The 16,364-nt window shown below is 29.2% G+C and overlaps 1 protein-coding gene across 2 annotated transcripts; it reads right to left on the reverse strand.

Moving 5' to 3' along the window:
- Nucleotides 1-7,859: 7,859 nt before the first annotated feature.
- Nucleotides 7,860-14,665, reverse strand: LOC127086700 (putative axial regulator YABBY 2). Of its 2 annotated transcripts, none has more exons than XM_051027495.1 (7): nt 14,502-14,665; nt 14,207-14,335; nt 12,501-12,623; nt 12,156-12,291; nt 11,036-11,084; nt 8,614-8,689; nt 7,860-8,191 (listed from the first exon to the last, which is right to left on the reverse strand). In XM_051027495.1, the coding sequence occupies exons 2-7, from the start codon at nt 14,276-14,278 to the stop codon at nt 8,081-8,083; spliced, it is 567 nt and encodes a 188-aa protein (XP_050883452.1). In that variant the 5' UTR covers nt 14,279-14,335; nt 14,502-14,665; the 3' UTR covers nt 7,860-8,080. The 2 variants fall into 2 exon arrangements, with proteins under 2 accessions (XP_050883452.1, XP_050883453.1); XM_051027496.1 differs by having other exon boundaries at nt 12,156-12,285; nt 14,502-14,663.
- Nucleotides 14,666-16,364: the final 1,699 nt, after the last annotated feature.

Raw genomic sequence — 16,364 nt, forward strand, 5'->3', positions numbered from 1 at the left:
CCATTTAAAAATTATAATTGAAATGGTTTGAAATTTTTTTCTTAGTAAAAATTGTAGGGAGAGAGGGAGAGAGAGAGAGAGAGAGAGAGAGAGAGAGAGAGAGAGAGAGAGAGAGAGAGAGAGAGAGAGAGAGAGAGAGAGAGAGAGAGAGAAGAGAGAGAGAGAGAGAGAGAGAGAGAGAGAGGAGAGAGAGAGAGAGAGAGAGAGAGAGAGAGAGAGAGAGAGAGAGAGAGAGAGAGAGAGGAGAGAGAGAGAGAGAGAGAGAGAGAGAGAGAGAGAGAGAGAGAGAGAGAACTAATTTGAATTTTCTCACCACAACAAAATGTAGTCTTGTGATTGTAATGGAGTTTTGGTAGTTGTATGTCATGTGAGGGTTTATAGGGATTGCAATTTTTTCGTCGAAAATTTGTAATTGAGAGGGTTTGTAATATTTTTGTTCAAAAATTGTAACTGGGAGATAATTTATAATTTTTCGGTCTAAAAATTATTGTTGAGAGATGATTTATAAATTTTTCGACCAAAAATTGTAGTGGAAAGAAAGTTTATAATTTTTTCATTCAAACATTGTAATTGAAAAAAAAAAATTCCACATAGTGAGCGACTAAAACCCTAAAGAATGTTTTTTAGGCTTGACCCAAAAAAAGTCCAATAGTATTTATATTTAATTAACGCTCTTTAATCATATAAAAGATAATAATTAAATTAAATCATATTTAATTAAATAAGTATCAAACATAATTTATTTAATCAATTTTTTTTAATAAAATAAATATAATATAACTAATTATTATTTAATTAAATGGTTAAATATGTTAGTGGTCCCCCTAAATATCTAATATTACAATTTTAGTCCTCCTAAAATATTCCTTCACAGAATCATTCTCCTAATGTTTTTCATTTATATTTTTGGTCTCTCCAATTAACTTCCACTAATGTTGCATCACACCATGTGGCATGACAACATGGCAAAGATGCTGACACGACATGCCACATGATTGTTTTTACCCCTTTATATTAATAAATTAAATAGAGACAAATAGCTTGGACACTAATGTGTCACATAATATGAAGAAGATGAAGATTCATAGCTAAAACCTAGAATCCATCACTAAAACTTAGAATTTATCACTAAAATTATCGCAAAAATATGAATATTCATGGTTGAACCTAAAATTTGTCACTAAAATTATCACATAAGATGAATATTAATAGGTGAAAGGGAACTATGTGACCATATAGATTCTAGTAACACTGACAATATTATTAAATCTTATATTTAATATTATAAAAAATGAATCATATCTAGAAATACATCATTACTATCCAAGTGACGAGAATGACATATGAATTAAAAAATTTTCTCAGTGTTAATTGTGGATCTATATTCTTGCAAGTATTCAAATAATGATCCTAAGGTTTTTTTATTGTGTTGTTGTTTTAATGACGACAACATTGATGCTTGTTAAAGTCGTGATGATATATTTCTAACTCTCTGATGATGATTATGATCTTAAAGATATCTCAAACCCTATCAAGTAAAAAATTTAAGGTTCCAGTGAAGTATTTATAAGATCGATATATCTGGTAAAAGAACTTGAAAGCTTCAAATTTATTAAAGAGAGGGAATGTGAAAGTTCGCCTGATTGTGTCTGTCTAATAGACCATAATTTTGTGAAAGTATGGGAGTAACTCATAAGATAATAAGGCAACACACACATCTAACCAAAATTTGAGGCCTCTCTTATTTTGTTAAAAACATTTGGAAATATTTTTAAGACCTAACTAACTTATTAAGAGATTGTCTAATCAATTGGAAGATCTTTCACAACTAAATATTCTATTAGCACTAATCAAATAATCAATTATTTTCACGTTGTTAAGTCTATAAACGATTGGTACATTCTTTTAATGATTGCTAATGATAAAACACCAAAACCTTCTATTTCTGGCTTAAATAATTGATTAGCTAATTTATTAGTTTGATTGATTATCTCATTAAAATGAGCCATATATTGTTTCTTTTTTAGCCATATATTCTTCTATATAAATAAAGTTTCTTCTCATTTAAAATCACAACAGAATTCATATTTTTCCTATTTCTTACTATTTTATCACTCTCCTCTTTCTCCTTAATATTTTTTCTTTCACCAAAGTCGATTTAGTGTCTTGTGAGTGAAAACTACTTGTAAAGAAAGTGATGTACTAGTTTCATGCCATTGTTTCTTTCAAGAGTGTGATTCTCTTGAAGGTTCTTGAGATAAACTAGTGAAAATCTCTGTTTGATTCTAGAACTTAGCCCGATAAAAGTTCTATTTGGTTATTGAGATTAGTCGGTAAAATCTCTACTTGGTTCGCGAGTTCATCTTGTGGAAGAGCTCTCATTTGGTTGGGGGTAAAAGTTCTATTTGATTATTGAGATTAATCGATAAAATGTCAAATATGTTGGAGGGATACTTACCAATGAAGTGAAGAGACATCAAATTAGATTATCCCTTGAAGAATTTATTGATATTTGCAATCTCCTGTGCATTAGCTCGGAATTCGAAATAATATTATTTGGTGGGTCAATAAGGAATTTTTTTGGAGCACATGGGGTTCAACCTTGAGGATGAAGAGCCATACCAGGATTACACCAGGATACTAAGTAGAAAAATAGGACAAATGAGAATAGACATAAAAATGGAGTGATGTCCTACAAATCCTCTGGGAAAAGAAAGCTCTTCAAGTGAGCCAGCTCCCCCTCAATAAGGAAAGACGCTTCTTTTAGAAGAGTTTGATCACAAAATTCTAGTTATTACTCCAGTTGAAGCTCTCGTCAACACAATCATCAAGATGCAAAAGAAGTATGATACAAGGATCAACCTTCTGCATTGTATGCTCGTAGATAGTGGATCTCATATGCCTCTTGGAGTGTCCAATGATGATCATGATTCATAGTAGATTTTTTCTTAGGTGTTTTATTTCTTTCTTTAATGTTTCTGTCTATTTTGTATCTTTTGTACTTGAATTATGTTTTTCTAATTAATGACATATTTCAGATTTTAAATTCTTGTGCATGCCTTTGTGATATATGTGCTTGAATATCTGCAATATTTGTTTATTGTTTTTCCATCCCCTTTGGTTATGGCAAAAGGGGGGAAGTATACTTTTAGGTGGAGTAGGGTATATTCTCTAATTTGTCAAGGGGAATTTAGAACTTCAATCTATCACCTTATTTTCTTGTTTTATCCACCTCTCTAAGAGATGTATTGACATCAACAAAAGGGGGAAGAATATGGATCTATGTGCTTGCATGTATGACGTCTGCAAGAATCAATTTGGCTTTGATGATGAAAATATTCTAAAGTGAAGTCTTCATCATAAGTGTTGATCAAGACTTTATGGTTTAAAGACCCGTTTTAATCAATTAAAAGGTTTTTCAATTGACATAATCTATTAGCCCATTTGGGTAGTCAATCATCTATTTTGAAAACCATAATAATTGATTTTTAGGTCTCTTAATCGATAAACAACGACTCTTTTAAAACCTTCATTTTTTGTACTACTTAATTAATTATCATTGTTGCATAATTAATTATAAGCTTTAAAAGGCATGTGAATCCTTTCCTTTTTTAGCCATATTGTGTCTTATAAATAGAGGGTTTCCTCTCATTTCATCATACATCAGAAAAACGTATTTTAAATACCTTTTCTCTCTCTCTCTCTCTCTCTCTCTCTCTCTCTCTCTTTGTCCTTGTTTCTTCAGTTTTTACTTAGTGCTTTTGAGAGTGAAGTATTTTATCTGTGAGGTTTTTGGGGCTGGTGTTAGGGCATTATTGTAAGTTCTCCTTTATGTGAGAAATTTGTTTTATTTGTAAGTAATATAATTGAAAAGATCTTCTTTGGTTGTTGAGGTGAACCTGTTAAAAACTCTTTTTGGTTGAGAGGTCTCGGTAATTAAAAATATCATTTTGTTCATGAGCTTAACATGGTGTTAAAAACTCTCACTTGATTCAAGATTGTCCCGGTGGTAAAATATCTTGGTTATGACGTCTTAGTAGTTAAAACTCTAGTGTTTGGTTGAGAGGAAAGCCATTAGAAAACTCCAGTTCTTTTGCTAGGTGGTTCGTGGGAAAAACCTATCAAAAGCTCACATCATAGTGGAAACTCTCAAGAAGAAACTCTTGTGGAGAGGAGCAGGACAAATCATTAGGCAGAACCTCTATAAATTTGTGGTGCATCTTTCTCTTCCCTCGTCTTTTTACATTTTAGTTATTTACTTATGTTGTATTTATTTTTGTCTATTTTTCTTTACTTCGTTGTTTTTTCTTTGTTGGTTTTAAAACCCGTTTTTAACTATTGTTTTATCCATGTTTTTTATTAAAACATGGTTTTTCAATCCCAAACAATTCACCCACTATTGTGTTTAGAGTCTTTTATCCAATAGATCTGAAACATGATGTCCTCCCCTGAAGGGAAACCGCGATATAAAATGGAGCATAAAACAAAAATTTCACTTAAATTGATTCTTACGAATGGATATGAACAATGATAGAATGTTCACCTCTTGTGGCGATTAACTATTGATGCATAATCCAAAGATTAATCACGAGTGTTGAATGAAGAATAACACCTCTACTCAATTTACACAAAAATAATGCCTTCAATCTCAATGCTAACTACTATGAATTAAGAATTTGAGAGAGAGAGAGAGAGAGAGAGAGAGAGAGAGAGAGAGAGAGAGAGAGAGAGATAATGGCCAAGGTTTCATAAGTCGAATTCAGTCAAACAACAAATAGTTCAGCATAAGGATTCTATTTATAGAATAACATCTATGGGCGGAAAGATTAATAAGCCCACTAAACACATTGTATCTTACGATGTATTATATTTCACTTAAGTGCATCGTACCTTATGTTGTTTCATATTTTACTTAAGTACCCCGCACCTTACAATGTTATTTATTTCAATTAATTACATCGTACCTTATAGTATTCCATATTGCATTTAAGTAAAACTACTTTATAGTTTACCATGGGTCTTTAATTAAAGCTAATACATTGCAAGATCACACAATCAAATAAGTTTCACATATTTATTTTCTCCCTTTAATATGTTCTTATGTGTGTGACCCTCTAGGTTCTCTTGACGTTGAGACTTATATCAAATCAAATATTTAATGTAAGAAATAATGAGCAGTATCTAGAACACATCACTGCTATCCAAATCACAAAAATATCATGTAATAATGTTTATGTGTATAATTGTCATTTTTTCTCATGTCTATATTGAATACAGGGCATAAAATGTGTCACCCTTGTCTAGTTCAATATCAGGTCCTTAGAGATTTGTCATGTTACACAGGATAAACAAATTTCATCTAGGTCAATCATATCCATCAATATGATTTGTGGAGTACCCATATACCATTTTTATGGTCATCCTATTAAGGATAACGTTTGATCGATAATAAAGAACTAGACTTCATATCTTGGATCCATAATGGTTTCAAGTTAAAGGGTATACACCATTATTGCCTTTAGAATAACTTATGGAATTTGCACAACATTCTATGTAATATTCTCTTAATGAGTCAATCGAGTATAAATATTACTCATAATATTTATAACTATGTGAAGACTTGATAACTCTTTATCCATGATCCATGAGATGTGATCATCAGTCTATCTATATAATAGTCTCAATGTTTTAATATTATCCTATTTCAAAATAAATCTCGACTAGGGATACTTTAAGAATAATGTCCTTATGTTTAAGAGATCTCATGAGTAAGTAACACTTAATGTTTCATTAAACGGACTACCTAATCTAAGGATTTTATTATTTTGGAAAAACAAATATAACAAAGAAATGTCTTATTATTAACAATAAATAATTCGATACAAGTACAAAGCTCTGATAAAAATATTGACCTCTAGAGATTATACCAACACCCTGAATAGATGAAACAACTGAAGCATCATATCTAACTACAATAATATCAAATCAAAGACTTGAAACATCTCTAAGCAAACTTCATCTCCATTTCGTCAAAAGGGCTAGATTAACTATTTAGAGGTACCTAACTTCTAATCCCACCTTAACTATTTGGCTTACAAGCATTATCTCACTTTATTCAAGAAATCTTATATTCTCCCTTCACACCTCCCTTAAGAAACCTTCTTTGTAACCTAACAACTTCTTCAAAACTTTCACATGCATCTTTAAAATGACAAGAAGAATATGAGAATAACATTAAGCATATAGCTAAGAAGAACCACTCAACCATTCAAACTAACATATTTGTGCTTGAAATAATGAAGCCTCCTTGTCAGCAAATTGACTAAAGGGTCCTAATAAGATTCAATCCTAGGATTAGCCCCCCACTAATAAGCTAAGGTACTCAAAAGGAAGAGTTTCAATCCTACAATGAAGGAATTCACCTGCGGAGTTTAGAAACATATGGTCCACATTAACCCCTATAAGATTTCTCTTGAAGAAGTTAACCTAAAGCCCCAAAGTCATCTCAAAACCTTTAAAGATCGCCTTAATACACCACAAATTCTTACGAGTATAGACCACCATTAGAAGAATATAATATGTATACTAAAGATGAGATACCACTAAATCAGGTGTTCCCACCCTAAACCCATAACAAAGATTGATTTCTTTAGCCCTATCTACTAAGTCATTTATCCCCTCGTCTACCAGAAGGAAAAGGAAAGACCATTTATTTCAAACCCCTTTAGATGATAATCTCTTGAGTTAGACACCCATTAACCAACACTACAAGAATATCCTGGAACAAACAAGCTCTAATCCAAGATCTCCAATTCTCATTAAACCCAAATCTAATAAGCATATAATCTAAAAGCTCCAACTATCTGAATCATATTCTTTTTCAAAATCCACCTTAAAAATAAGATACGTTTTATTATATCTCTTGGCCGAATTTATCACCTCAATGACAACCACCACTTCATCGACCAACATTATCCTTTTAAGAAAAATCGATTGGTTAGAGGAAATAAGTTTATACATTATCTGCCCAAGTATGGTTTCCAACACTCTAGTCACCCGTTTATACAAAGATCACACTAAAGAAATCGACCTAAAGTCACCCAAATGAGAGGGGATAATTAACCTTGGGGATCAAAGTCACAAAGTAGGATGCAAAACTACGAAGTAGAGATGCAAAACAATATAAATGATCAAACATGATCCCTAAATCTTCTCTAACGGGACATTTGTTAACCTCACACTAGGAAACATAATAATCTAACTCCTAAAGACTAAAGAGAGCCGACAAAACAAAATTCTCATCTTTTGAAATAGAGTGAATGACATCCTTGTCAGGATATAGCCTATCTATATTTGGTTCTTTGATATTTGGTTCTTTGAAAATATCAGAGAAATGCTTCACAACTTCTGGCCTAATTTCAAACATCCTTAAATCCAACTTCTCCAATCTTCAGAGCTATGATAGCATTCAACCTACCTCTACTTTTCCAAAAAAAACATGAAAATAACGAGAATTAGTGTAACCCTCTTTAAGCCACGTAGACTTAGATCTTTGAAACAATTAATAATCTTTCATTCTAACAAGGATAACATATCTACGATTTCTCTAAATCTAGACTCAATCTCCTCATTTCATATAGAGATCATCCACATTATTCACCACCTCTTATAAATCTAATAATTCAAAAAGAGACTTATGTTTAATTAATGTAATTTTCTTTATATGATATATATAGGGATAACGATATTATAGTTCTCATTAAGAAGACATTGTTTATTAAAAAAACGACACATGTTAAGAACCTTTATATTGTTACTCAACAAGTGCCTAAGTTCAACATAATATATAACTAATGCAATCACAAGAATAGAAATCATTATCAGAAAGGGAAATACATGTACTATTACTTAAACACAAGGTGAAGAACAAAGGTTAATTTTGAGAAGAGTCCCCCATGCATGCAGTCGTGTGAATGGGAAATTAAACTTGATCAACCTCATTTTTTTTCCACTTAAAAGCAAAGAAAAAACCAACTGATTGATAATTAATTATAGACTTATTAATTCCACTTTATAGGTATCAATAGAATCCGTTAGACTTTTGAGTAGTGTCCCCAACCCCCTGGTCCAACTTTGCTTGCTTGCTACCATCCAACTTTAACCCAAAGTGAATGTGAGGAAAATGTGCCCACTGCATACATATTCATATTAAACGAGACAATCAGTTAGCTGGAAAAACAGTGGTACCAAAGGATACTTAGTACAATCTAACAATTTAAATTCTAACTTTATATAGATTGAATAGAAATAGGATATTATATATGAAACTGCAGCATAAAAATAATTAATCTATGATCTTTACTTTGCCAACAAAAAATGCTCAGCTTTATATTAGTTGCTTTTTATATACCCCATGTTCAAATATTACATGGTGCTAATTGGTTTGTTTGGTAAAGTTTTCTACAAATATTGTGTAAACGACAAAGTTCTCCCTTATTGTGTAATCTACACATGTGATGGAAAAAATGGACATAGAATTTCCATGCAAAATGTGACACAATGCATATAAATGCTAGAAAAGGAAACAACGTTAGGAAATAAGTTTGAGCTTACGTTTTTGGCTGCTGTGCTAAAAGCTTCCCTGTGACTGATATCTGGATTACTAGCCTTAATTCTTTGTATTTCTTCCCTGGAACCAAAAGATATATACATGAATTAGTCACATACATGTATCACGTAGTACTTCCTCTAGTCCTATATATATGACTAAAAAACAAAAAGAATCATGATCCAATAGGTTTATTTAATGTTTAACTTTGTAATATGTTTTCTAAATATAAACACTTGTTTTAAATATTTTCATACCTACTCAATTGATCAATAAATACATTCCTTTATCAAAGTAGATTGATAATTAATATGTATTAAAATTTGTGACTATTTTGTATGATTAGAGAGGGAAAACTCCAATATTTTCTAGTACATGGGACCAGAAGTTATATTTATAGTATCTATTTAATAAGCACTAGCTAGGCTGAATCTGGTTATAAATCTTTTTCCTTTAAAATGATGCTATCAATTTCCAATTGTATTAAAAAATTTCATTCTCTATTTCTATTGTTTTGAATCCATGGACTGTGATTTAAAGGACATTTGTTAGGGAATATATAATAAAAAATCAGGTACCCTTCACTTTTGGTTGAATATCGGTACTTTAAGTTTTTTTTCTTTCAATTTTTCTTAAAAATAAATTAATATTAAAGATTTTAATATAGGAGAGTGTTCAATCATCCATTATCTTTTATCAAAGAAAATCTAATGATCCATTGACATTAACGTATTCAATTTCATAATTAGACAGGACTACAATTTAATATCAATATATCAACTATTTCTATATGTACTACTATTGCAAGTTGTTGATATTGTCTCTTTACTATTTTAACATTTATAGTCTCATCAAAGTTTAGGGTTTGGTATTGAAAATTAGTCTTTTTTATCTGTTTATTTGAAAGTAAAATAAATATTATAATCAGTAAGTATATTAAAATCAGGCCAGTATAATATGATTTAAGGTTGAAGATAACATGAGTGAACGATTTTATTGTTTTGGTTGCTGTAAGCCTTCAACCATTACCAAATTAATCCCATAAAAACAAATAGGAAGTTCATGAATGCATGCGAAACAAAATTATTTTTTATCTTGAAACAAATAAATATTAGATGGGTATGGAAGTGGGTTCGTGTCAATGCTCTGAGTTTTGCAAATTTTCTAAATGATCTAGAGTGAAATCCACTCAGTTGAATTGATATTTAGGAGTGTGCTGACTTTGACCAACTATTCTCCTTTTGTTTTATGTAAGAGTTCATGCATATCTTCTTCCAACTTGTTCTTTCTGAAGAACTGATATGTCCAAAATTTTAGGATAGATTGGTTCCTTGTGTTGGTTGGTTTTCTCTGGTTGTCTTTCGACTTGTATTATGTTTAAATTGATTTTTTATGTTTAGATTGATTTTTTTTGGATGGTTGATGTTGTCTTTAGTTTTTTATTTTCGACCTTTGTTTTTAATCTATTTTATTTGTTTTTCTGAACACATTTTGTACTTCTATTGTTTCTTGTACTTTTATCTATTTTTCTCTAGCATTTTAATATATTGATTTGTTTTGTTATTAAATAAAAAAAATTAATGACATTTAAAAATTGTAGTGAATTACAAGTGAGTATTTTTAATTGGAGATAAATCATTGAACTATCAGGATTCAATATTCAAGATAAATCATTGAATAATTACATAAAAGTTATTTAAAATAATTTTTCATTTTTTCTTCTAGAGGATTGCATGATATAAACCCCAAATAGATCTAAAGATAAAAGAGAAAAGATAATATATAATATATCTATATTATCAATTAAAGAGAGAAATGTATCCTGTCAAATTATATTTTTATTTTTAAAATATTAATATGATTCGGTAAATTTAAATATTTTGATTTATACTTAAGATTAAAAGATGTAACATTATATTCATTCTTTTTAAATTGAAACGCTCTACCTTAATTTCATTTTTTTAGAAGTCCATATTAAATGTACTCTTTTTTTTTTGTATTTTAATTTGTCTTAAAAGATTTAACAAACAGGCATAGACTTTAAAACTGATTATTTAATTTAAAAAATTGATTTTTTTTCTCTTAAATATATAATTATAATATGATGCAAAATTTAAACTTTTAATTTGCTGAAAATTTATATCACAAGGATTTAAATTCTTATATAACTGCTTGTGTTTATATTAGTATGATTTTTTAAAAATATTTATAAATTAATATGATTTTTATATTATATTCAAATAATTTTCTTGAATCATGAATAACCTCCTATCAACTTTGTGATTTAACAGGTTTTTAGAGCATTAAGATCAAAGTTTATTCAATTATATATATATTTTTTAAAATTAGTTCACACCCTAATACAAGAATAGATGAGAAATGTGATGTTATTGATCTTGGAATTGAAAATTTGAAAATGTTACTTACTTAATGAACCGATTATAAGCCGAAGGTACACGTTGTCTCTTCTCAGGAGCTGTGTTAACAATGAGATTATAGAATTATTTAAAACAAATAGTATAGAATTAATGGAAATATAAACACAACAAATAAACAATTTAAATGTACACATATTAAGAATAAATATGATTTACTTTAAGGACCAAAATCAAGTAGGGCTGGAATATTTAACAACAGGCCCATTAGTTGGGCAGATTACTGGAACTGTAGGGCAAATTGATTCCACTAAAATGGTATTGAAGTACCACTACCAATATGAATCATCATGAGCTTTTATAATGAGTGAAATGAAAAATCTTACTTGAAATAGTACATGTGTTGTTATAAGTAAACAAGTACTATATATTTTTTAAATTCTTCCACACATGTCAATTAATTATCATTTGAGTGGCTATAATAAACACTTTTTTTGAAACTAATTTGCACATGTATATTGGTATACTTCTAGGGCACAACATGATTGCAATAAATTAAGAATGGGTTAATTTTGTGATGTAATGTCACCATCTAGTTGGGGACACTTAAATCATGATGTGAAGATAATAGACCAATTTTGGATAGCTTTGTACTCAAAGAAAGTGGATACACAAAGAGATGAACGCCCACTCTTGTGAAAAAACTGAGTTTTTAGGACAAGTGGCCTCAATCATGACCTTGTTCTGCTGGCTAACATTCATTAACTTCTGCCAGTTGTGGTGTAACTAGTCTGAATTCTTTTGTCCTTCAACCCTCTATACAACTAGCCTGGCCTTTTAACGAAAATTGTTCAGTCTGTGGCCTAACTTGCTACCATATACTCAATTTCTGTATAATAGAGTGACTCAGCACACTTCCACTCAATTCAAAGGACTTATTATTTTTATATAATTTAGAATTAGGTTAGTTAGAGATGGAGAATGATTACTTCAATGAGTAAAAAATGTTTCTAACACCAGCAGCCAAATTAAAGACAAATATTATATTGCATAATTTTTCATCTCTCAACTTTGGAGACAAAAACTGAAAATGGTCTTCAATTTTGTGTCTCTAATTAAGTTTTGGAGTTGAAGACAAAAAGAGTAAAGAAAATTATGAGGAAAATACTCACGACGAATGGGAGGAGTCCTAGGTTGCTCATGAGGCTGAAAAGCTTTGCATTTTGAAGAAGATGATGATGATGATCCTACAACTTCCTTCCTGCTAATTGGTTCTTGATGACAGCTTATAAGCTGCTGTTTCTGTAACTTAGATTAAAAGGGAGAATAAACACACATGCACCAACACATAAATGTTATTATTTGTTACTAGTAACTCAAACATGATGTAAGACTCTTATACAACTATTTTGGTGTCCTAACTCAAACCACTGAGCTACTCTTTTGGGGACAAATACATTAGTCTTGTTAAATATCCACAGAAGAAAAAAAAGCAAAAAAAGCTGAAAATGAAACACCTGAGGGTCTTGTTGAGGTGGAAAAGATTGAAGTGATGCTCCCATGTTAACCGAAAGCAAATTGGCACAATGCCCACATCTAACTGTCACTATAGTCAGCAAGCTACTGCATGGAACACTAACCTGCAATCATATATACCCATTTTGGAATAATGCAAATCAAACCATTTTCATCATCATCATATTATATCACATCACACTTTCCAGTTTCACCAGTACTATAATCTAGCTACCATAAACTAAAATCTGTTGAATAAAAAACCTATAATCCAAGAATCTGTCATAATTAATAACGGGAACAGAAAGAAAGCTACAAGGCTATAGAGTCATTTCTCTATCCTCTAAATTGGGAATCTCAATGCTTTAAATTCATAGTTTAGTTTGGACCATCCTCCATCAGTTTCTTCTCTTGATGTACACAAATATAATGTTTAGAGGATTCATAAAAACTATCACATTCCTAAGCACCATCATTGAAAGCTACTGCAAGTAATAAGAGTTATGAAAAATTGAAAATATTCATAGAAGAAAACAAACAAACACTTGGTAGGTTAGTTTTTAAAGAGAAAAACAGAAGAAGACAAATAAGGTTGAAACTTGAGAGAGAGAAAGAGAGAGAGTGTGTGTACAGTAGTTGTATAGGAAGAAGTGTGGAAGCATAGAATAGGATCTGACAAATTAAATTGGTTAGATTCAAAAGTTAGCACTCTCACAATGGTGCGCATCACTTTTCATATATCTGACACTGCAAGGTAAGTATGATAAAAGATAGAAATTCTGAAGAGCTGATATTAAGGAGGAAAGAGAGTAATGAAAAGGACATGACTTGAACAGAAAAAATCATAAAGCTATAGACAGATCAAAGATTTACAAGGCTATGAATAAAGAAAACTGATTGATTCATCATAATCATGAATCAAACAAGATTAATTTCAGCAGAGAAAAAAAGACACTGCTTTCTTAAAAGGAGTAATTTCAGCAGAGATGAAAAAAGAGAGAAAAATTTAAAATTAAAGAGATTTTTTCTGGTGTTTGGAATGGATTTGTCTTGACTTGAATAATAACAGATCTTCATAACATGTCTGAAATTGTGAAAAGAAATTGATCATAAAAAAATGACCATTCACTGCAAAAATCATGATGAACAGAATACCAACCAACTTTGACAGACATCACTTATCAGAAAAGGCTTTTCTTTTTCAGATTTCATAAATAAATTAAATAAATTAAATTAAATTGTTAATTTTGGCATATGAGATCACATGATACTATATATTATTCTGAAAAATCAAGTAAATATGTATAAGAAGGGAAAGGGAATCATATATATATATATATATATTAGAATGAACCCTAATATACCTGCTAACCCTATATACCTATTCATTCATAGCCCTCAATTTATGCATTTTTACTCTAACAAACCTCTTGGAATTCCTTCATTCAACTTTATATATACATGATTTCTTTATTACTACTCAAAATTTGCATCTATATAGCTGAGATTCTGAGTCTCAGCTTAAAAGTGTTTCTCCTCATAAAATATAACATGAAATTTAATTTCATGAAATTCAGTTAAGTTATTTAGTTTTAATTTATATTTTTTTTATGATCTTGTTTAAGATTAAAGAAAAGATAAAGTTAAGACAAATTAGATGATGAAAGACATAAGAAGGTTAGAAAAAGAAGAGAATTCAGAGTTGTACCGCAAGAGTAGTGTTGCAGAAGTTGCAGTGAACATAACAAACACGTTCATTTGCCATCACATCCATTGACATTTTTTTGTGTGCTTAGTGCAGATTTATAAGCAGATCAGAGAGGAAAGAAATTGTTCACTGAAATAAATTGAACAAGGTAGATCAAGGATTTATAGAATAGCAAGAAGAATATTTATTATTAAGACAAAGAATCATAAATGTTGTTAAATTCTAAAAAAATAAAAATAAAATAGATAATATTTTTTAATGAAGAGAAAGAGATAGAGAGAGAGAGGATTTGTACAAATGAAAATGTGAATGGTTAGGATGGGACTAGACTGGTCGGGGAAAATAAGTAGAGAGTGAAATTATGATTATAAGTGGGTTATGAAAAGATTGATTATAGGAAAAATAGAATCAAGTGTGCGCGTGAGGAAGATGAGAGTGGGGGTGGAATGGGAAGGGATTGGTGTTGTTATGATTGAGAAAATGAGTGGGTGGGAGTGACCCATCTCTCACTCTAACCTTACTGGATTTCTGTAGCGGACGAGGGGGGCGAGATATTAATGCATAGAATGTTTAGGGATCAGAGGTTTTTAGAGATTAATTACTTATGCTACTCTACACTACTACTACCTGTAAGACTAGATAATTCACTTTTCTAAATGTACTTTCTTAAAATAAAAAAAATATTTTTTTTTTCAAAATTTTTTGATGTATAAATAAATAAATAAAATAACTTTTTAAATTTATTGAATAATCTATTTATTTAATCTATGTATTGAACAATAGTCGTGTTTTTAAAATCGTTCATCCTTCTGTTTCCTTTTAAATATAATTTATATCAAGACAACTAATAATTATTTTTTTCAAACAATGATTATTTTTTTAAAATAGGACATGCTTAACTTTTAAGTAATTTTATTTAATTTTTTTCTCGACTTAGGGTAATTTTGAAAAAACTATAATTAAAATTACTTTGAACGTTAATATAAGATCTATTAAAATGATATTTTATTTAGTTTGAAAATATACAATAAATTCTCCTAAGTTTGTATATATTTATAAAAAAATTTAATGACAAACAAAAACTCATAAATGAATCTCATTTATATTTATTACTAAAAATTAAAAAAATATGAATATTATTCTAATATACACCTCGAAGAGGTTATTGCATATTTTAAAATTAAAAGGAATATTAATGTCATTTTAGAATTCAGAAGAATGTAATTTATTTTAAAAATAAATAAATTTAAAATTTAGATAATTGAATTTTAATCTAAAATTATAAAAAAAAACTAATATAATGACCTAAATACACGTATCGATAACTTTGTTTAATATTTCATAAGTGATATATATATATATATATATATATATATATATATATATATATATATATATATATATATATATATATATATATATATATATATATATATATATTCTTCTAGCGGTGGATTAATTGCTGGCAAATAGGGAGGGTGAAGCTATAAAAATAATGTAGCTTCGCAAGATTAAAATATAAACAATATTGGGACATGATAAATTGATATTAAATACTTAACCAAAAAAGCCAAAAATAAATACATATATAAAAGATCCATGTTCAAATAGATTTACATATCATTATATATTAGGTGATGAAAATAATTATTTTGAATGAAATGATTATGTAATACTGATTATAAATGAAAATAAATTGAGAATACTGTAATTTTTATTTTAATATATTTATATTAAAATAAATTGAACGCTAATTTTTTTACATAAAAATTATATTTAAATAAATAATATATAAATTATTATAACTTTAAATATATTAAACATAAAGAATGATTAGTAAATTAAATACGTCAAAATATTATATATTTTTTTGTATCTTTTAAATTTAAACAAAATATAAAAAAGAAAATTTAAATTATTTAAGGTTATCAAATTTTTTAACTCTGTGTATTTATGCAGTTATTGTATCGTTCGTTATTTGATTATGTTAAATTTGACGTTGTCTTAACAACTATGATTAAGATATGGTTAAATCATTTGATATGAGAGTTGATCTTCAAATTAAATTAATCAATCCAAGAAATTAAATAATGATGAGAAAAAAATTATTTATTAATAACCATTTCAATAGTAGAGTGTTTATTCTATACCGTTGCAT

Source organism: Lathyrus oleraceus, chromosome 5 (assembly GCF_024323335.1).
Source record: "Lathyrus oleraceus cultivar Zhongwan6 chromosome 5, CAAS_Psat_ZW6_1.0, whole genome shotgun sequence".
Classification (NCBI taxonomy): Eukaryota; Viridiplantae; Streptophyta; class Magnoliopsida; order Fabales; family Fabaceae; genus Lathyrus; species Lathyrus oleraceus.